The following is a 21,913-nucleotide window of genomic DNA, read 5'->3' as shown; positions in this document are numbered from 1 at the left end:
GGTGTGCCATCTCCGCAGTGGGAGCGTTACCTGGGCCAGGCACAGAACGGACAATTTAGGCTCCAGTGGACTCAGCCAAGCCCTTCCCGAAAAGATGAACTGAACCAAGGCCCGACTTCTTCAGGACACTGTGGTAGGTTCATGCCCTGTCTGTATCAGCGCTGTCTGGAGGAAATCCTGATCCTGTGACATTCCCACCGGAGCCACGGCTCCTTCCCAGCACTTCCCCGCCCGTTCCTGGCCGGGGCGAGCCCTGGCAGCCGCTCCGGTCCCTTCCCTGTGTGCGGCCGGGATCCCGGGCAGGGTGGACACGGGTCCGCCGGCAGGATGGGGGGACGATCCCTCGGCACCGGCCACGGGCACAGGGCAGCGGGACGTGCGGCATCGCAGTGCCGGCGCTGGCCTGTTCCGCAGTGTCGCTGCGGGATCCGCGGGGCTGGCCCGAAAATCGGGAAAATCGGGAAAAAGAGGGACCGGGGCGGGCGGCGGGGTCGGAGCGGAGTCTGACCGTGGCGGTCTGTGCAGCGGTTGGAAGCATAAAGGACTTTGAGTCCTGTAATTAGAAAAAAGCAATCAAGCAAGCAAGCAACCAAAAACATCCCCAAAAACGCCCAAATCCGAGAATTTTCCAAAACGCGGCTCACGGCCCTTCCATTCCCTTCGCGGGGGACGCCGCTTCCCCCGCGCGGCGCTGCAGCCACCGCGCCCTCTGGCGGAGGCTGGCGGGGCGGCCGCGCCCCCCCCGCGCGGGAATGGTCGGTCCCGCCGTGCCCCGGACGCGCTCGCTGCGCCCGGAAGAGGCGGCGGCGGGCGGGACCGGGCGGGACGGGCCGGGCCGGGCGGCGCGGCCGGAGGCGGAGCCCGCGTGTCCCGATCGCCGCTCCGGGCACCGGGGAGCGCGGGCCCGCCGGCCGCGGCGGCACGATGCTGCTGTTCGTGGAGGTGAGGCGACGGCGCCGGGCCATGTGGCGGGAGGCGGCGGCGGGAGGCCGCGCACGCCGCGCCGGGGGAGGGGACGGGGCTGACACAGCAGATCCGGGGGCGGCGGCCGCCGGGCGGGCGGGGGGGGTCGGTGGGCGCTCTGGAAGGTTCCGCCGGGGCAGGGGGCGGGAGAGGCGCCGCCGTGACCTTCGGGTGCCGCCGCGGCCCGGCCGTGAAGGTGACGCGGGACACGCGGGGCTTCCCCGAGGCCTCCCGGGAGCGGGCCCGGCCCGGCCTTTCGACACGCGGGGCGGCCCCGAGCGGCCGGCCCCGAGCGCGCCGCCTCGTTAATTGCGTTAATGAAAGCCTGGGGGCGGTTTATGGCGCGGGAGGAGGGGGTTCTGCCGTTCCCCGACGCGCCGGGTCCGGGCGGGACGAGGAACGCGGCCCGGCCCGGCCCTGGAGGTCACTGGGGAGGGCGGGCGCCGTGTCCGCTGCGGCCTCGAACGGGGCTTCACATGCTCACGGCGTTTCACGGGTTCGGTGAAGCGGTTTCGGCCTTTGCTGAACGAACCCGGGTGGCCGCTATAAACTTTGCACCGAGTTTTGTCCCAAAACGTGCTCGGAGCAGAGAGCTGGCGGGGCCGGGGGCAGTAACGGAGGGAGCCGGGCGGGCACCGGGCTGTGTCTGCCCGAGGGGATTCTGCTCGGGGGGTTCTGCTCAGGGGTTTTGTTCGGGTAGGGTGAGATGGTGCTGGTAGGCTCTCACACAAACACAAACACGCGCTCCGTTAGGTTAGGAACCTCTAAATAAAGCAGTTTGGGAAACACGTTCTCTTAAGTGAATCACCTCAGTTCCGAGCTGAACATTCTTTGACTTCGCAGAGACGAATAAAAGTTGTCATGAACACAGTGACAGACCTGGAGAATTAGGGGTTGCAGTGTTTTGCTGGAAGAGGAACTGCCGAGGCTGATGGAGGCATGAGCAGCTGCCTCATCCCGGGCTGAGCGCGGGGAGAGGCCCCTGCGAGCGGCGGGTGCACGAGGCAGGTTCTGGAATGCAGGGACGGGGACGTGGACAGAGCTGGGGCATATCAGGGAGCACATGGCTGGTGGTGCTGTGGGTGGGAGCTGGAGCTCATCAGCATTTCGGGATTTTTAGGGAGTCCTAAAGCACAAACTCAGCTCTGGTCTTCCTCTGATAGTGTTGGGGGTTTCTGTGATCTTTGTTCGGGAAGCCTCAATAATATTTGATTTTGAGTTCCTGAGCACCATCTGGATTTTCTGAAGGTTTCTTTTCACTGCCAGGACAGAGAACTGGAGAGTTCAGAGCTAGGTGCCCTGGAATGCTGCAGCTGGATGCTTGGGAGCAGACATCAGCTTTATCTGGGGATCTTTGGGGATGCCTGGAAAATAAGGCACAGGATGGGTGGAAGTCCCGAGGTTTTCTGGGGGATTGGCTAAGTTGCTGTAGCTGTCAGTGTTTGTTTTAGACCTACTTGAGGTGTAAACGTGGTGATTGTGCTGAGCCCTTCACAGTGTGTGCAGGGGAATTTGGTTTCCTTGAACATCTTTTCGTTCCAAATCTCTGCAGTGATGGCTGTGTGAGGTCTGTATAAGGCCCATGCTGTTTCATACGTTCATGTTTGGGTCAGGCCTTTTTTCTCCCTCTAAGCCAGGGTCTGTGTGCTGTTAATAATTAGGATTTGGAATATTAATAAATGCATTGAGGGAAATGGAATTGATAATGGCTGCTGGGCTCCACTCAGTATGTGCTCCTAATTCCATATATTTGTAATTTATTGGGGAAATGGAAGCCTGTGTGTTTCAGGTGGGTGAAATGCTGCCCATGATGTTTCCTAGTTAGAAATCCAGGGCTCTGGGAAGCATTGAGTGTCGTTGGCCCTCTCAAGCAGGTGAGGCTTCCTGTGACCCCACACTGCCCCTGCTCACGCTCCTCTGGCACCTTCAGACAGCACAGCTGTGCCTTGGCTTTTCCCAGGGGTGGCGGAGGCTTTCCTGGGCACGGGGGGCTTGTACCAGCTGATGGAAAACCCTGCAGCTCCTGGTGGCAGTGGTGCATCTGTGACAACAAGTCACTGTGAGGTTGAGAGCTCCCTGGGACGCTGAGAGCGCTGGAGTGTTACCTGAAACCTGCCAGCAGCTCCGAGGAGTTCTGTGTCTTGGTTTGACCCCAGCTTCTCCTTACCCAGCCTGTGGATGACCGCTGAGGAGGTGGCGGTGACTCCCCTCAGGGCAGGTGCTGTGTCTGAGCCCCTCAGGGTCCCTACCTGCCTGTCCCCCGGCCAGCACAAGGCTTCTCTTGGCTGCCTCACGCAGCTTTGCTGACCTTGGGGTTTTTCCATCTGCTTACGTTTCCATTTCTGGAAAAGGGTTAGTTTCTCCCCTCACAAGTTTGGTTAAATTCTCTTCTGGATTTTTTGCTTTGATTCTGTTTCAGAGAGTTTGTCTCTTCCAGGAAGTCTGTCACAAGCTCTGGGTTAGGGTTTTGGTTGCAGAATAATTTGAGTTAATATTAAAATTGAACGCTTTAAAACTCTTGAGTGCCTGCACTTTTGTTAGCTTAATTGAATCTGGTTAAGTGTAATTTAGGTGTAATTATAACAAGAAAAATATTCTTTGCCATGTTTCAGAATGAGAATTTTCTTCAATAGCCAATTTTTAGGAGTTGCTGGAGGAGAATCTTTGATCCGCTTTTGCTGGAAGTAGTGTGAGCGAGAGGGGAAACTGTGCTGAGGAGGAGAGCTTTGTCAGCTCGTGCATCCCAGCGAGTGTTCCCAACCTTTGTCACTCTGTAAAGCTTTAACCTCGTCATGAAAGTTCCCGATAGCAGCTGGGAGGATCGCGCTGCAGCCAATCCCACGGGCTCGGCGTTTGTAGCCTCAGTTAAATAAGCAAGAATTGATATTTTGGCCTTCTCTTCTGAAGAGCCGCTGGCCAGGATGGAGCGGTTTTGCTCATGGAGCGCAGCATGAATTTCCCTAAAGCTGATGTAAATTAGGGACTTCTTATCCTCTCCAGTCCATGGGGTTTTGCTGTTAAGATGAGTGAGAGCAGGGCTGGATCCTGCTGGGCTGTTACAGCTCGCTATTTCTAGCACAAGGGGAAGTGGCCCATGTGCTAGTGGTTCCAGGTGTGTGTCCCAGCCATTGTGTTCATGATCCATTCATCACTTCATCAGATTGCCTTTTAGCCCCAGTCACCTCCAGAAATGCAGTAACCACCCCAAAGTGTTTCAGTTTCACTTTAACCACGTTTATTCCTTCAAATTACTTTAGGCCTGAGCTCAGTGCTACTTAGAGATGTAGGCAGTGAGACACAGTTTATTTTCAGAAAAGAGTTAATCATCTCTTGGATGTGTCTTGCCTCTTTTTGCTTTGTTGAAAAGTAAATTCAATGAACTGGGACCTGCTGGCTCCGGCTCTGGGTCCGTGGGCAGGTGATGCTGCCCCAGGAGTGACCAGAAGCTGAGCAGAACTTTGGAGCTGCTGAACTGCAGTGACAGAGCCTGTGGGTGCAGCAGCTTACTGGGTTTTGCTTTGCAGGTTGTTTTGTTGGGGAACAACTACGCTGAAATCTGCAAAGGGAAATGTACATGTGTCCTTTCACCCTGATCTATTTCCAGTTTCCAGCTCTGCTCCTGGGCAAAGATTAACGGGAGGGGAAGACTGTTGCTGTGTGGATTAAATCAGTTGTGCGTGAGGGGTTTGAATCTCAGAACTTTGCAAAAACCGTGGTCTTTGTTTTGCTTCTCACATGGTTGTCTTGAACCTCTCCAGTGCTTGAAGGCTTCTTGTGACTGAACTGGAGCTTGTCCTTGCAGCAAACAGCTCTGGCACGAGGTGTGACCTTGGCAGAGGAATTATCTCTAAAGCTATTGCAACTGCTTCCTTATCCTTGTGCTGTATGTTTGAGGCCTGGTAGTGAGCCACTCCTTAACTTCAGGATCCAGGAGCTTGGCCTCCAGCATGTCCAACTAGCTTATCTGTGCATTTGTGGATATGAGCTGGATTAATGGCTTTTATCTTTTAAGGTCCAGCAAATTGCAGCAGTGAAGGGGAGCATCGTTTAGTGGCTGCAGGATCTGTTTTAGCTGCTTGAGGGGTGTTGGGATATCTTGGGGGGGAATTTTTGCAAAAGGGTCGTTTTATTCACTGCCCTATAACTACAGTTATTATTTCACTTTGTGAAAGGAGCAAAAGCCATGGTTTTCCTCCATGCTGCTGCTGGATTGTTGAATTCCTCACCCAAATGCCTTTGAGCAGCTTTGGGAGAGGGGCATTGAAGGACTCTTACCTTATGCTGTGGGAATGAGCGTTTCTCTGTCAGGTGCCAGGCTGGAGCCTTGCAGTTCTTCTTGTCTGTCTCACTGGTAACCCTCTCACTCTAATTATGGTCATTGTTGCCCAGACCCAAAGTGAGAAGATCCTGTTCTCTCCCCAGCAGGCTGGAATGGTGTGTAAGTTTGTCTTGGCAATTCAAAACCTTTCATCTCCTTGGTTACAAGTTTAAGGAAATCATTAGTGTTTGTTGATGTGTGTAAGATTCCTGGGGGAATGGGGTAGGACTCGGGTAATCCAGGAGGAATCCTGGCACAGCACAGGTGATGCTTGGTTAGTACAGTGTCACTAATTCCGTTAAGTTATACAGTTTCTTCTCCTTGACATATGTTTTTTTACCTTCCTTTCTAGGAAGGGGTCTGGAGGAGGGAAAATTTCCCTTTCTGGTGAAAGGGGACTGGAGCATTATGACAGTCAAGTCTTTAAAAGCTTATGAGTTCCCAGAGTCCTTGCCGAGTAGCCGCTGCCTCCGCTGATGTTGTCGGATGTCAATAAAGAGAGGTTGAAGGCAACACTTCTAATGGAGGTAGAAACGAAATACTTGGAAAATACCAAGGATTTTCCTGTTTTCATTAATTAAAAAAAAATCACATAGGTGCTTAATAGCTGGGTAGACACTTGAGATGTGGAACTCTAGAGACAATCACTAAATTCACCTGTATTTTCTGGCTTGAATTCTGAGGCTTCTCTGGGTTGCTCTCACTAACCAGAGTGTTCTGATCTCTTCAGCAGGTAACATCGAAAGGTGCTGGCTTGAACCCCAACGCAAAAGTGTGGCAGGAGGTGCCCCAGGGCGGTGGTGAGGCCGTGCCCCCCACCAATGGCACAGAGCACACGTGGCAGGAGACGGCAGCGGCCCAGGGGACTCCAGCCGAGGGTGAGGCGTTGGACGGGGGTCGTGATGCGGCTCTCTCCGGGGACACTCGGGGAGCTCAGCCGTGAGGAGCAGCCTCTGGCTCTTGTCCTCGAGGCTGTCAGTGCTGGTGGAGCAACGTGTGTGGAAGGAACGTGAGAAAGCAGTGGGTGGTTTCTGAGGGTGGTGGTCGCAGCAGTGGGCTGTGGTTCAGGTTCAGGAAGGTGTCGGAGCTCTGCTGGAGCAGGATTCAGGGGGCCTGGTGATGACCTTGTAACGCGCTAAGAGGGGAGCAGGTGCTGAACGTGTAGAAATGGATTCATGACATTGCTGCACTTGAGCATCCACTGGACCCTGTGAACACGAAAATAAGATCTGAGGGCCACCTGCAATCCTGGGGAGGTGAGGTGCTGCTGAGAACTGTGGGGAGCATTTGTTCTGGAGCACCCTGTGCAGTATCCGTGGCTAACTCCTTTCCATTCGGGCTCTTCCACTGCATCCCATTCCCATCCTTACCACAGGGGCAGCGTCCAGAAGTGAGCATTCAACTGCTCTCACTTGTTTGGCTCAGACTTGATCTGAGGTGACTCAAAGGATGGCAGAGGATGCAGAAGATTCCCTGCAAAATGGTTTAGTAAAAGTTAGGGATAAAGGAGGGAACATTCAGCTTGTGTGGCCTTGTCAGAGGTTTCTGGTAAGTCAGCAGAAGTGAGGAGAGAGCGCTGGGTTTGTGCTTTGCCTGACAGAAACTCATTTGTCTCTTCATAACAAAGTGAAGCAATTGAGGCAGTGTAAGCAATTTTCATCCCTTGTTTTTAGGAACCTTGCTTAAATATTCTAAATTTCATGTGGAAAGACTGGTTTTTAGATTCTCTGCCACTTAGGGGATCAGTTTCAGGATCCTTTATTTACTTTTGTTTACTTTTCCCTGAGAGCCTAGTGCAAACCAAATCTTTCTGAAATTAGAGAGGTGTAAGTTCTATCCAACGCAAAGTCTAAGAAATGCAGGCTAAGGTCAGACCCTCTCAGGCACAGCTTTCTTGACTATTTGTTTTCATGTTGGTAGCCAGAATTTTTCAAATGGGAGACAGCTGAAGCTGACAGGAGTTTCCCTGCTGCTGGTGTGTTCCTTTGCCAGGTAACATAGAGATCTCAGAGGACAGCTGCAAGCAGTATGAAGTGATGTATTCCCCGTCCTGTGAAGCCACAAGGAACGGCACAGGAGTTGATGAGGCGTCAGCAAATGGAATTGTCCTGGCGACTGAAGATCTGGGATACCAAATCTATGAAGTGTCTGGTGAGTGTGGAAGTTCAGATGCTGCTGTCAGTGTCTGTAACCCCCCAGAGCTGCTCTAAGTGTGGTGTGACCAAGCTGGAGCTCTGACATGTCCATGTGTATCCAGGAAGCTCCAGTATGGTCTCAACACGTGGCCAAACAGGTGCAAAGTGGGATCAGAGTTGTTTTGAGAGCGTGTGGTCTGGGGGTGTGTTAGTATCTCGGATGAGCTTTTTCCTCTTGGTCCTACCCAGAGGGATTCATTTGTGTGTTCTGCAATGAGATGTGTCCTTGCCTGGTCTTGGTGCCACGAAAGTGGGAGCTGATGGTGGATGTGGTCCCTTTCAGGTGACAGCAGCTCCACTGTGTCCACAGAGGACATTAGAGAGTGTTTGAGAAAACAACTTGAGTTCTGCTTCTCACGGTAGGTGCAGTTAACTCAGCTTGGTATAAAACCTTTATTAAAATCCTTGGCAAATCCCCCTCTTCATGGCTTGAAATGTACCATCATCTTGACAAAAACACAAACCAAGATTTGCTGATGTGCTGTAGAGGCCCCCTGGCGCCTTCCAGCTCTTTCAGTCCTGTCTGTGCAGCCGTGTCCTTGGAGGAGGATGACTTCTGTGCTCCAGTCATGAGACATTGAGATCATTTACTGTGTGGCACCAGAAGTCATTTTGGCAGATCCTTTTTGCAGACCAGCATGTAGGGGACTGGAATTTCATTTCGTTTTTAAAATGATCTTACTCTGCTTTGTATTGATTTGCTGGGATTTGTTCCAGGAGGGAAAATCTGAGGGTGTTTTGGTTGTGGTACTGATGAATATTTATTTAAGCGTGTAGTTACCCTCTTGTTTTGAGTTTTCTCAGTCAGGTTTAGGATCTTTATTAAATAATAATTTTATGTCTTTTTAGAGAGAATCTTTCAAAGGATCTCTACTTGATGTCTCAGATGGACAGTGATCAGTTTGTTCCAATATGGACAATTGCCAACATGGAAGGGATTAAGAAGCTGACAACAGATATGGATCTTATTCTTGAAGTTTTGAGATGTAAGTCTGGGATTTTGGTATCTGTATCAGTAGCACAAAGAATCCTTCCGTGCTTCAGAGGGATGTTGTAGTGTCTGAAGCCAGAACACCTGGTTATGGTTTGCTGTTCTGGTAAATGGTGGCAGGAGCTTTACTGAGTTGGAGGCTGTTCCGAACTCCTAAATTCTCATTCTTTATTCTGAGTCCCATGAGAGAGTCTGCTAGTGCTGAGATGTGCACAATGTCCAAATTTTATCCTTTATTTTCAGCGTCTCCTATGGTACAAGTGGATGAAAGGGGGGAGAAAGTCAGACCAAACCACAAACGATGTATTATCATTCTCCGTGAGATCCCCGAAACAACGCCTATAGAGGTAAATAAAGAGAAAGGAAATAAATAACTGTGACTGGTTTTGGAAGGTGTCTTCAACAGGGCTTCAAACAGCACCAGGAAAAGGTCAGCAGGTGTTTAATTGGATTAAATGTGGATATTTTTCTTCTAGACCACATCAGTAACTTTTCCGCCTGGGTGCGTTGTCAAAATAGCCAAAACAAAAGCTTATTGCTGTTGTCCCTTCCCATTATTTACTATTATATTTAAACCTTCTCAAGCAAACTTTTTTTTTCCACCAAAGCTGAGCTCGCTCAGCTTTTCTGGAAGGAAGTTTGAACTGGTTTCTTTTCAGATCCAAAAATAAATCAGTCCAGGGCATAGCTTGGAATTCAGGCTGAATTTTTGTCACAGCAGTAACTTTACTTGAAGTCAGACGGTTGTTTTGGCAGCAAGAAATGTTACTAAACATTTCTCATTCATTGAGCCCCAGCATGAGCTGAGCTCATTATGCCCGAGGAGGGGGGATAATAAAATTCCTCCTGATACTTGGTGAACAGAATGGTTTAGTTCTTTGTTTTTTGGGTTTTTTTAAAGTTGTAACACAGAGTGTTTGTCTACCAGCATTTTTAATGAGTTCTTTTAATGCAAACACTAAGCAGCTGCTTGTTCCTCTCTTTACAATCTGATTATTGCAAAGCTGTCAGGTTGCCTTGACTTAGAAATATTTTGTGGAATCATTGTCTCCATGACTCTGCTAATCTAAAGCCACGCTTCTCCTACCTGTTACATATGAAAATATCGCCAGGTCTACACAGACCTTGATTTTCTTACCAGCTGGGCCTGCTCTGTTTCATCTTGGGAGCCCAGGGGGCTGAGCTGGGATTTGTGGGTTAAGAAGCAGGTGAGGATAATTTGGTCAGGGGAATAAGAAAACGTCCCTGGTCACAGGAGTGCAGCAGCTGAGGAGCTGCAGCATAAAAACATGAGTCACTTTAGTGTTCACTGTACAAGGGCCCTGAACTTCTCTCTCCAGGAGGTGAAGGCTCTGTTCAAGAATGAGAACTGCCCCAAGGTGATAAGCTGTGAGTTTGCTCACAACAACAACTGGTACGTTACATTCCAGTCCGACACAGACGCGCAGCAGGTAAGGCTGACTTTGCTCTGACACCCCGGCTTTAATCCTTCCCCTGCCAAGGAAAGTGCACACGTGTTCCCGTAGCTAAAAGATATATTTACTTTTTGTTGTTTTAAGAGATAACTGGCAGATTCTGGTTAATAAGACTAAAGTTGAGAGATTGTGGGGTTATAATTCCCATGCCTGGCTCTTGTTTCAGTGTTCACTGGCCATGACTGGCACTAGAATCCTGAATTTGAAGTGTTAATGAATTTTAGCTGGGCTGACAGCAAAGCACATGACTGCACATTTCTGTTAAATCATGGAACATCCTTTGGGAAGTACGATTTCATCAAGATATTCTAATGTTGATCTTTTTTTGTATCTGCAGGCGTTCAAATACTTAAGGGAAGAAGTGAAAACCTTTCAGGGCAAGCCAGTAATGGTGAGGCTGCTTTAGCTGCTGTTTCTGTTGGGATTGGTTGGTGTTGTTTCTGTTGGGATGATGGTGAACCAAGGACTCAGCAGTGGGACAGTCCATAACTGGCTCTGGAGGCTGGAAACGTGAACGAGGTCATGGGGACCTCTGACAAATTACAGTTCAGTGGCTGCTGGTTACTCACAGCACCGCTTCCCAGGGGGGGTGAAATACATTCCTGTGCTGACTTCTCTTCTCCACTTGCCCCAGAATCTGGGTTTGCAGGGCTTAGGAGAGGGATTCCTGCCACTGCTGCACAAAGCAGCTAGAGCAGAGTGCATGTCCTGTGAGAGGAGCTGTTGTGATTGGAATCTGGACAGCTCCTGCTGTAGAAAGCAGCATTTATCTTCAGTTTTACAGATCACCCAGCTAAAGCAACGCATGTCCTTCCCCTTACTGTGCTGTAATGCGAGCTGGACTGATTCTATCAGTTTTTATTCATAAGCAGCAATCAACCTTCACTTCCTTCCGGCAAGAAAGATTCCACACTCTCCTTTTCTCCCAGCTGACTCGTGGTGTGATTTGCTGTCTTGCAGGCCAGGATAAAAGCCATCAACACGTTTTTTGCTAAGAATGGTTACCGGGTCATGGATTCCAGTGTGTATCCCCAGCCCGTGCAGACCCAAGCCCAGTTTGCCTCCCCGCTGTTTATGCAGCCTGTATATAGCCCTCAGCAGTACTCCATTTACAGCATCGTGCCTCAGACGTGGTCTCCAAATCCTGCACCTTACTTTGAGACACCACTGGTGAGTAACAGCTGGGGAGAAGGGGAGCAGGAGCCCAGCTCTTCAGGGAGAATTTGGTTAATAATCACTGGGATGAGTGGGCGTTCCTGGTTTCTTATGTTTTGTGACACTTCTGTCATGGCCCTGTTAAAGCAACGCTGTCAGAGGAGCTGCCGGCCTCACCATTGGCTGCCACGTATTTCAAGGAATTTTGGTGTGGAATTCCATTATCCTGCAGCTTGTGTTACTGGAAGAGCCCACGGCCTTCCCAGGAATGGGGGAGCTCTGCTAAAGCCGATGCAGACTGAACCTGTGCGCGTTTGGCTGGAGTAGAGAGTTCACACCACAGTAGATGCTGTAGCCCAGTGTGAAATTACAGCCATGAGTAACTGCCGAAGCTGATCATTAACCTGCAGACGTTTTCTTTGTAGCTCAGCCACTGAGACTGTTTTGTCTGTTGCAGGCCCCGTTTCCCAATGGTGGATTTGTGAATGGCTTTAATACACCGGGATCATACAAAACAAATGCTGCTTCTCTGAGTATAGGTCGCCCATTCCACAGGAATCGGTAAGAGGGTTCTGCCAGGGGTTTGCTCCTGCAAAACTCACAGTACTGAGATCCTGGAGTGTTCCTTGCATGTCACACACAGTGCTTTCAGATAGGACCACGTTATTTATTTTGCTTTATCAAATGTGTGATGTTTTTCAACTTATTTAAAAAAATGAAGTAGAAGGTGGCAGCTTAAGCTCCTAAAATAATGGACAGAGTGCTGGAGAGAGGAAAGGTAATTCCTATAAAAGCCTCAGAGGAATTTTTGCAGACAAATAAATAACTTCCTCTCAAGGTCATACTTGTAATTATGTTTGTTATACCCAGATTATAAACTCCTGCAGCACAACATAAGCCTTTCCTGCTGGGATCGGGCTTGTGGAGCTGCTGGTTCCTGCAGTGGGAGTTGCTTGTCCTGACTGCTGCGTCCAACTGCTCGATGCTGGGGCTGTTCTGTAATTTATTTGCTTTATCCCCATCTTTCCTGAGAGCTGTAAGGACTCGGCTCAGATATAAACACTGGGGAGGAGGAAACACTTTGTGTTGCTGGAGCAGTTGCTCTGTGAATACAATGGAGTAGTAACCCGTGTGTGGGGGTGGGAGTTGTTTGTGTGCAGCACGGGGCTGGGATCATTGCTCTTGGTATTGTTGGAGAAATCAGTTGACAGCTGCTGGGGCCGTGAGTGGGTCTGTGGTGCCCTTCAGGTCTGTGGCTGTTGGCAGAAGGGGAACTTCAGGCTTTGGTCTGTGGTGACTCAGCAGAGTCTTAGCACAGACTGTGGAACTGGGAGCGTGACTCTGCCTGGAAAATGGAGCAGCTGCTCCAATTACAGCTGCTCAGCTCCCCGCTCACATCTTAACAAAGGTGGTTTGGCTTTTTTTTTTTTTTACTTTAAATTGTGCACAGTCTTAAAACCTGTAAAGCTGTCAGGTGTATGGACCCTTGTGGAAGTACAGATGCTGCAACTGTGCAAGAGCTGTGTGTATCCAAGTGCTAGGTCCTTGAAATGCCTCCTTGGACATCACATCTGCATAACCCTAAGCTCCTAAAATCCTGGTTATGTAAAGACTTCAGTTTGTAAAACCTGAGTGCGTGAAGTTGCAGCTTTAGGGTCAGTCTGTGCAGGTCCTGCCGGCCCAGTGATGATCCAGTATCGCGCTAAGAGAGAACAGGTCACAGTTGGAGGCTGGGCAGCCTGTGCTCCCTGCTTGTCCTTCCTCCTGCCCTTCCTTCCTTCTGCTCTCACATCATTCCTCCTTCTCTCTGCTCTTTTTTCCTCTCCTTTATCTTTTCTTGTCTTTTCTGCTTTGCTCTTCTGCCCAGACAAGACTGTGGCCTTCTCGATGACGGGTAAGATTATGAGATCTGAGGGCTGAACAGTGACTTGAGCATCTGCCATTTTGAGAACAGCTTGGACAGAATGGAAGAATTTAGTTGACGTCGCTCCACCTCCTCCCTATGGTTTTTGCTGATGGGAAACTTAAACTTTATTGGGCCCTTAAAACTGGTTCTTGATGTGTCTGGAGCTGGGAAGTGTGAATTCATCTCTGTTCAGCAAATCTCCTCCTGAACTGCAGAACGGCTTGTTCGGAGAGTTCATCCAGGTGTTGCTCTTGGGTTTCTATCCTGGCCCATTAAACCTGATTTGTTTTGGTGCAGACAGTTAATAGTTAAGTGCTGGAGTTTTCTCTGTAGCTAAACATTTGTTTAAGCCACTCGTGTTTATTTTGTGCTGATTTGTTGCAACATCCTTGTGGGAAAGGGAGACTGAGGAATTGTACTTTGGCTGAAACTAGGAGAGTTTCTTCTGATTTCATGCAATGTTATAATGAGATGGTTTAAAAACAGCGAGTGTGCAAATCCTCCTGCTGTCCTTAAATTATGAGATGTGCAGAGTTTACCAAAGGAGAGAGAATTTAGGGTTCTTATCTTTGATCAGTGCTGCATAGAAAACCAGTGAGGGGCAAAAGTAGAAAATAGTTGAAGACACCTAAATCTGCTCCAGAAAACTTGCATATTGTGCTGGATCTGAGGTTTTCTGGAGAATTCTATATTTAGGACCCTGAGCCTGAACTTGCAGCAGCACTGCACTGAGTCTGTGTCTGTGCTCAGAGGAACCACAGCTTTAATGCTGAATAATGGACAACAGGGGGAAACGTTTGGGGGTTGGGATCTGCAGAGTCAGTGCTGGGGTTTTGGGAATGGGAGCAGCCAGGCTGAGCCTGGCCTGATCTGCCACGTTCAGTCTCTCCTGGCCTTGTGTCTCAGATCAGTCCTTGGCCTTGGCTTATTTCTCCAGCGCCATTTCCAATGCCCTGTGCTGGTGCTGCAGGCCCAGACAAAGGAAAAATTCCTCTTTGGGTTCTTCTGGCTCTTCTGCGACCCCTGGGGTTGTTTTTAGTTGTTTGGGTTTTTTTTTTCCCCCTCCTGGGTATCTTTTGGGCAGCGATCTCAAGCAGGAGTTCTGGTGCTTGCTGACCTGCTTTTCCTGTCAGCTGCTGGTGGTGGTTCCGTGGTTCCTCAGCGTGGGGGTCCCACGGCTCCCGCTCTGTGTCCGCAGGGTGAAGCCGCATTTCCGCTCGTCCAGCAGCTCGGAGCACCCGGAGGCGCCGCCCGGCGCCGGCGCCCTGCCCATGGGGGACCTGAGCAGAACCAGCTCGAGGAATTTTGTCATGGAGCGGCACAACAGCTCCTTAGCTGGGCACCAAGACCAAGGGTATTCCCAGAAGGATTCTCCCACGGCGCCGCTGGAGCAGAATGGCGATTACGGCGTCGGCAGGGGCAGGTGAGGGGCTGTGTCCCGTGTTTGCTGTCACACAGCAGCTAGGACTTGGCCTGTGGGGGCCAGAGATATCAACCATCAGCACAAAATACATTTCTGTAAAGAACAGCCATAGAAAACTGATGCTTAAATAAATCAGGAGCAGTAAATGCTGACCTGGGAGCAGGAATGGTTCCAGCTTCACTCTCCAGCTGGTAGTAAGACAGTGAGGTGTCTTTATTTTAAAGTAACTGATTTGTCCCCAAAATTAAAACATGCACTGATTGGTGTTCCTGTCTTTAAAGGAGGAACGTGTTCAGAGGTCGGAGGAGACGGGAGGACGACCGAGTTTCAGTAAGTTCTGCTTCCCTTTTTGCAGGGAATCACACAAAGTGCAGAGTGTTGGCTTCCCGATCATCGAAGGAGTGGCAGAGTCCTTAAATCCTCAGGTTATGTTGGGGGTTTACAGTTCTTCTAGGAAGTTCCCTGACACTTGCTCATGGATTTCACTGCTCGGTGTTTCGACTCCAGTAACTTGCATTTTCCTTCTCCAGAGACCTCAGCCTTCAGCAGAAACAAAGACTCAGACACCAAAGTTTGACTTGCTTGCATCCAATTTCCCACCTTTGCCTGGCAGCACAGCAAAAATTCTGGGAGAGCCCGTGCTGGAGAGCAGGATGTCGGACATTGTTAAAGGAGTCAGCAAAGAGAAGGTGCCTGCTCTTGTCTCCACACACACACGGGTGTATCCAGGTCCTTTTCCCTGTTAGAGGGCTGGTTTCTTAGAGCCACATATTCCAGTGCTTTAATCCCAGGCTTCATACTGGTTTGTTCATAGAATGGTGTGTTTTCCTGGGGGTTTTGTGGGAATGCAGCTAGGGCTCACGCAGTTATGCTGTTGTAAACTCACTGATGTTTGGGAATAAAGGAGTGTTGGCTGGGAGTAGGAACAGTTTGGTGTGGTGTGGGTGAGGGATCTTTCCAGATGAATTTCTTCTTTGAGCTGGTGGGACTGAGCACTGATACTCTGGGTGATGCAGCCTTAGTTCTGGTTCTACCAGAACTCGCTTTGCCCATATCAAGAGGTATAGCTCTAGAGGTGATGGTCCAGAAGAAGTAAAACTCCTATCAGGACCTGAGCAGCCTTTGGGTCTGCCCCACTTCTCAGATGTCTTCCGGTGCCATATTGTGGAGCAATTTGAGAATTGTTCTGTGTTTTGCAACTTTTGCTCTGTGTGCAGGAAAGCAAAGACTCCCAGTCCCCCTGCCCGGCTCCTGCTCCGGACGAGCAAACGCCCAGCGCTGCCCAACCGCCCGTGCCCAGCGTGAGCTCCCCGAGCCAGGCTGAGCCTGTGGTGCTGAGGTATGCAGTGAGCGTGGGCATACCGTGGAATCAGGGAGTGTCCTGAGTGGGAAGGGACCCACAGGGATCATCCAGCCCAAGCCCTGGCCCTGCACAGACACCCCAACAATCCACCCTGGGCACCCCTGCAGTCCAAACACCCCTGGAGCTCTGGCAGCCTCGGGGCTGTGCCCATCCCCTGGGGAGCCTGGGCAGTGCCTGACCCCCTGGGAGAAGAACCTTTTCCTGACATCCCTCCTAACCCTCTCGGTGTCTTCTCCAGTGGCCACCAGATGGAAAGAACAGATCGTGGTGGGAATGGCTGTGCTGTTCCATTCTGCACTTGTGACTTCAGAGAAAGGAAATAATCCCTGAAACATGAGTGTCAGTATGTTTTAATGTGAATTGTTGTTGGTTTATCAGCACGATTCAGCCAGAGAGCAAAGCTGAAGAAGTGTCTGCTCCAAAGGACGTGGCCAGCCCAGCTTCTCCGCCGGCATCCGTCAGTCCCGTCAGCGCTGCGAAGCCACCCAGGACAAACACCTCCTCACCTTGTGCTCAAGCAAGTGCAGCTCCTGCTCTGTCGACACAGGTAAGGCCCAGAGCAGGGGATGGGGATGGGGATGGCACGGGGAGCTTTGTCCAGGGTGTGTGCCGGGAGCTCTGCTCGCCGCGCGTTGCTGCTGTCGTGCCGTGACCTCACGCCTGGGATAGGCTGGGAGGAGGTTGTGGTGCGTAAACCTCGCTCTTCTCCTTGGTCCCAAAGGAGCCCCGCAAGCTCAGCTACGCCGAAGTTTGCCAGAAGCCCCCGAAGGAGCCGCCTCCAGCCCCCATCCAGCCTCTGAGGGAGCAACGCACCAACATCGTTCCCCCTGCCAAAAGTGAAGAGAACGGTACGTCGGAGAAGGCTCCGGAGAGGGCTCCTCACGACAGGGCTGAAGGTCGAATGAAGGATTACTCCGGGTTCCGCGGCAGCGGAGCTCCCAGGGGAGCTGCTGGCAAAATCAGGGAACAGAGGCGCCAGTTTGGACGCAGATCTTCGCCTCAGGGAGCGCCGCGCCGCGTCGGCAAGGAGCAGTACGTGCCGCCCCGGTCACCAAAGTAACGCTGGGCCAGCCAGTGATCCTCTGTTTAACTTGAGCTGTGGACTAAAGAGCAGCAGAGACGCTGAGGAGGGAAGGATTCGGGAAGGGGAGTACTGAACTGGAGCGTGGCTTGTGTGGAGAAGTTGTGGAGGGTCCCAAAATTCATCTCTAAAAGTGATTTCACAAATGCTGGAGGATTCCAATCACTATAAATATAGAGATTATAATTTTTGTATTTTTGTTGTTAATTTGCAGAGGGTTTCCCGCTTGAAATCAGCTTTGGGATTGTGAAAGTAGCGTTTTGACAAAGCGAAAGAATACGAGTTGACAAATTAACCTGTCCCTCGGTGTAGGAGGAAAAGGATAAGAGAATATTATTTTTGGAAAATGAGCATTTCTGTAAAATTAGAACTTTTTGTAAGCTATTTAACGTTTGGCTTGTGGGCTGGTGTGTCTGCCGTGGGTGGCCTGGCGTCGCAGGGGCCTCTGCAGCAGCGTGAGCAGAGCGAGTGCAGCCAGGACTGTTGTCATCCCTTAGTCACTGATGATGAAAACTGAATGTACTACTGTAGTAACCCATGTGTTTCCAGCTTGAAGTAGAGTCTCTTGACCTGACTAATATTTCATTCAGCAAGCTTTTTAAGGTATAAGTTTTGCAGGATACTGGATTGTAGATGAGAGTGCGTGGACAGCAGAAATCGTCTCGTAGACGCAGTGGAAGGAGGCAAAGGGAGCATGTGAGAGTTTTTATTGTGCCCTTTCTCCTCGCCTCCTTTTGAGGGCAACTCCTTAGGTTTGGGGTTTTGTTTGTTTGCTTTTTCCCTCTCTTGTTACTTTCTCTAATTTCTTTATTACAGACTTTAGTGCATTTTTCTTGGTGTGTTTTCCTGAGGCAGCCCCAGGGTAGGACGGGCAGGTGACTGCACAGCACCTGGTGTTACCTGCACAGGTAAAGAGCCTGGAATTCCAGCTGCAGATGTGGAATTCTGCCTTGCAGGTGAGAGCTCTGCGCTCTCGCTGTCGTCTCTGGATGACAGGGCAGCAAACCGGAGCTGTGGCTGGGTTTTCTCTGTGCTGACTCTGGAATAGGCTGTTGGCTGCTGTATTGCCAGAAATCCGGGTTTAGACTCCTGGGAACTCATTGTTTACAGCTGATGTCATAGCAACTGACTTGTTTTTAACTGTTTAAAGCGGAGCTAAAGATGCAGAGTTAAAGAAACCCCCTCGTGTTCAGAGAAGCTGCTGGAGTGGTGGCTCCTTGCCAGCTGTGTGCTGACTGAATTTGCAACACTATCGTGCAGTAAGGGGTTAAGTTTCAGGGTGATTAATGACCGAAACAGAAACGTTCAGCGCATTAATCTGCCAAAATCAGCATACCAGGGTTCAAAGTTCTGTATAAAGTGTTAGGGAAAAGTAGCTTCCAGCAGTAAGAATCACATCTTTTTTTTTTTTTTTTTTTTTTTTTTTTTAGTGAATAGCAAGTGTACAAATTTGAAGTTGTAAGTTGTGAACACTGGAAAACTCAATTGTGATATATTCCGTAACCATCTTAGTAATATATGCTCGTGTTGCCATAGAATGAATGTAAGTGGCAGTTAAAATAACTGTGAAATTTTTCATCTTCTGATTTCTTAGCCAGATAACCCTTGGCGACTTGGGCCTCAGTAGGATTTCTCTATCAACTGCTTGGAGAACACTCATATCTATTTTTATAAATATATATATAAAGCCAGAGTTGTCATTTCTCTAACTTATTATTCAGCTTGGCAATCGCTTTGAGTTGATTCATAACACAAGACAATGTATTTATGCAGTTAACTCTTCATTTCTGCGCATGTTACAAAGAGAGAGGCAGAGAATCATAGGATGGGCTGAGTTGGAAGGGAGCCGCCGGGATCGTGGAGTCCAGCCCCCGGCCCTGCACAGACCCCAGCGTCCCGCCCTGTGCCTGAGGGCGCCGTGGAAATGCTGCGTGGAGTCAGGCGGGCGTGGAGCTGGGAGCGCTTCCCTGGGGAGCCAGTTCAGTGCCCGGCCCCCTCTGGAGAGGGATCTTTTCCTGATCTCCCACCCCGAGCTCCCCCAGCTCAGCTTCCTGCATTTCCTTGGGCCCTGAGGTATGTAGACATATATATATTTATATATCTATGTAGATATCTATATAGATATCTGTAGGTCTATATAGTTATATATAGATATATATGTAAAGCCCAAAATCACTATTCACTTTGAAACCACCTGTACTGGGTTGGGGAGGTTTTTTTTTAATTTAGTAAAAAAAAATCGTTGATCACATCCGCAGTTTAGGGATTCTTACAGACCCTTCTCCGTTTATTTTGATAACGCTGCTCTCGTTGGAGTGATAGAGAAGTTTAAATATTTAGTGTCAATGGAACGAATGAAAAGTTTAATTCGTTTTAAAGGCTTTAAACAATTCCTGCAGCCAAACTGGAACAGAGCAAGCCTGTAGGATGGTTCATGGGTGTTCAGGGTTTCTGCGCTGTTGAGGAAGCAGTGGGATGCTGACAGCTCTTGGCTGTTTCTCGGAGGAATTGTGAGGGAAGGGGCTGGTGCAGGTGTTGCTCAGAATTCCCTGATCCAGTGTCAGTGACTTGTGCTGAGAGGACCTGAGTGGTGAAATGGAACTTTGTCATTGATCAGATTGGGAAAACCCAACCAACAGTGGCTCCATCTTCCCTGCAGGGTGATGGGGAAGGGGAGTCCTGTGAGTCCTGGGAGTGTTCCCAGCAGCAGGTCGTGGCCCTTGTGCCCTGGATGTAGGTCAGGCTGTAACTGTTGGCTCTTCCCAGCAATATCCAAACTTCTCTCAGCTTAGGGCACTTGGAATGATTTATTTCACACCTGCGTGCGAGGATTTCATGTGAGTGTTTCCCTTCCAGCATTTCCAGCTGTGGTTTGGGGGTTCTTTCTTTTTTTGTCTTTCTGTTCTTTTCTGTTCAGGGGGAAATTCCCAGCGGGAGATGGAGGCTGTGAAGCTGTGGTGGGGTGGGAGTTCTCCTCGGCTGGGACCTGGCAGGGGCTGGCTTTGCCTTTTCCTCCCGGTGTTGGGCTGGGGCAGGACCCTGTGTCTGTCGCCACCAGTTGGGCAGACTGGGGAGACTGGGACAGAGGGGTGGTTTGGAGCCAGACCCACGGCTGGGGCAGCTCCTGGGTTCATGGATTTCAGTGTCAGCAGTGCTGGAGCTGTCACTGGGCTCCAGGTGTGCTCCAGTGACCACAGCTGTCCGTGGTTCCCTCTGGGTGAACCCTCACGGGATACAAACTGTCCTGCTCTGGTGTTAGACCCCAGCAGGTGCAAATCACACCTGACTTTCAGTTTTAGGAGCTGTGACTTGTTCTCAGAGTTGTTGGCTTCTGTTAGGGACAGGAACACACTTCCCAGTTCAGTTCTTTTCCAAATTACTGCGTGTGGAAAAGATTGGGGCACTCTCTCGTGCTTCTGCTGGGGAGTGAAAAGAAGAAATTCTTTGCATGTGATAGTAAAAAGTGCAAAAAGTTTTGTTTCTTTTGATTTCTAACATTAAGTTAGTTATATAGTATCTTACATTCCTGCTCTTGTTGTTTTGTTGTGTTTTGTTGTTTGTTTTTTGGTTTTTTTTTTTTAATTAGCCTGGCACAGTATGATGGTGCAGTTTAGCTGTAGGAAAAAAAAAAAAATGTAATCCACTATTAACCAGAAGAGAAAGATGATACTGTGGCAGATCAGTAGCAAATAAGTGACTTAATCAATGCTTTACTGTAGTTAAATAGCTATGGCCTTACTACTTTGTCAATATCAGCTTAATTGTCTTGAAACTGTCTGCGATTTTTACTGTTCCCAGGTGAGTTTACCTGGGCTGAGATATCTGGTATGTACAGATGATACTTTAAATTTGTAAAATGCACCATTGTATTACAGACGATGCAACAGAAATGCACTTCGGGGGGAAATGGCTTCTGAGTTTTTTTGTAAATCCTTGATTACTACAGATATGCAATAGAGTTTTTGTTTCTAATTTTGATATTTCCTTCTGAAACGTAAGATCGTTGCCATTAATCTGAATGATTTATCATGCTCTTCTTTGCGTGTATATATTCCATATAGTCTGAGCTTCCTTTAGGATGGTACATAATTTTGGGTTGTAGTATTTTGGTTGGCTCTTCTCTTCAGTGCCTTTAGCGCAGGCACTTCAAGAGGTTCATTGAGTCTGTTTTTAATGTACAGTTGGGAGGACTTGAAATGGAGTTAAAGCAACTTATTTCTGGAAAAAAAAATCCATCTGCAAACTAACCTGTAACAACTTTAAAATTTTATATTTAAGAACCAGATGTTTATTTTTATGGAACTTCAGTTGTGGATACAATTTCCAAAAAAAAAAAAATGCAACTTCAAATGTAAACAGACTGTGCATAAATGGGTTTTGTTCTAATTTTTATAGAATACAAAATATTCAGATAATATATTGAGCTCGAGTTACTACAGACATCTTGTTCCTCCCGGATGAATCCAGCTTCCCCTTGGCATTGATGATCTCTCTTCAAAGTGGTAGGAAAGGAGAAAAAAGCGACTTATCTGGCTTTTAGCCTGTCTGTTCTGGTTTATTCCTGTTGTCAAAATGTCCAAAACAAAATTTGTGTAAAGTAGGTTCATGCTTTAAGTGTTCAAATGATAATACATGTATTTGTATTTGTTTTTGACATTGCCAAGGTGCTATGGGAAATTGAAATAACAGTTAGAAAAATAAAGCTGATTTAAAAGAGAAAAAACCCACCAAAAAAAAAAAAAAAAAAAAAAGAAAACAAACCGAAAAAAAAAAAAAAGAAAAAAAAAAAAAACCTTAAACCACAACTCCCTGAGCTCTCACTTGTGTCTTTGGTGGTTGAAGTGTTTTTAGTGCAGGTGGTGGCCGGGGGTCTCAGGGTCCTGCTCAGGGCTCTGTGGCACAATTCCAGCCTGGGGCAGGCTGGGGGGAGCGCGGTGATTCCCAGTGCCTCCCAGTCGCTGCTCCCAGTGCCTCCCAGTCCCTGCTCCCAGTGCCTCCCAGTCGCTGCTCCCAGTGCCTCCCAGTCCCTGCTCCCGCTGCCTC

The 21,913-nt window shown here is 49.2% G+C and overlaps 1 protein-coding gene across 3 annotated transcripts; it reads left to right on the top strand.

Annotated features, from left to right (window-relative positions):
* Positions 1-848: 848 nt before the first annotated feature.
* On the top strand, positions 849-21,593 carry LARP4 (La ribonucleoprotein 4). 3 transcript variants are annotated; one of them, XM_040088365.1, is made up of 16 exons: positions 849-942; positions 6,015-6,159; positions 7,274-7,432; positions 7,760-7,835; positions 8,326-8,462; positions 8,711-8,814; positions 9,808-9,918; positions 10,280-10,333; positions 10,903-11,112; positions 11,555-11,658; positions 14,202-14,426; positions 14,708-14,756; positions 14,957-15,115; positions 15,644-15,765; positions 16,168-16,336; positions 16,511-21,593. In XM_040088365.1, the coding sequence occupies exons 1-16, from the start codon at positions 925-927 to the stop codon at positions 16,847-16,849; spliced, it is 2,181 nt and encodes a 726-aa protein (XP_039944299.1). In that variant the 5' UTR covers positions 849-924; the 3' UTR covers positions 16,850-21,593. The 3 variants fall into 3 exon arrangements, with proteins under 3 accessions (XP_039944299.1, XP_039944298.1, XP_058279785.1); XM_040088364.1 differs by having other exon boundaries at positions 861-942; positions 6,012-6,159; XM_058423802.1 differs by lacking the exon at positions 849-942 and adding an exon at positions 5,634-5,808 and having other exon boundaries at positions 6,012-6,159.
* The last annotated feature ends 320 nt before the right edge of the window (positions 21,594-21,913 follow it).

Source organism: Hirundo rustica, chromosome 30 (genome assembly GCF_015227805.2).
Source record: "Hirundo rustica isolate bHirRus1 chromosome 30, bHirRus1.pri.v3, whole genome shotgun sequence".
Lineage (NCBI taxonomy): Eukaryota > Metazoa > Chordata > Aves > Passeriformes > Hirundinidae > Hirundo > Hirundo rustica.
Note: the sequence above shows the minus strand (reverse complement) of the source record. Positions and strands in the feature narration are given on the sequence as shown.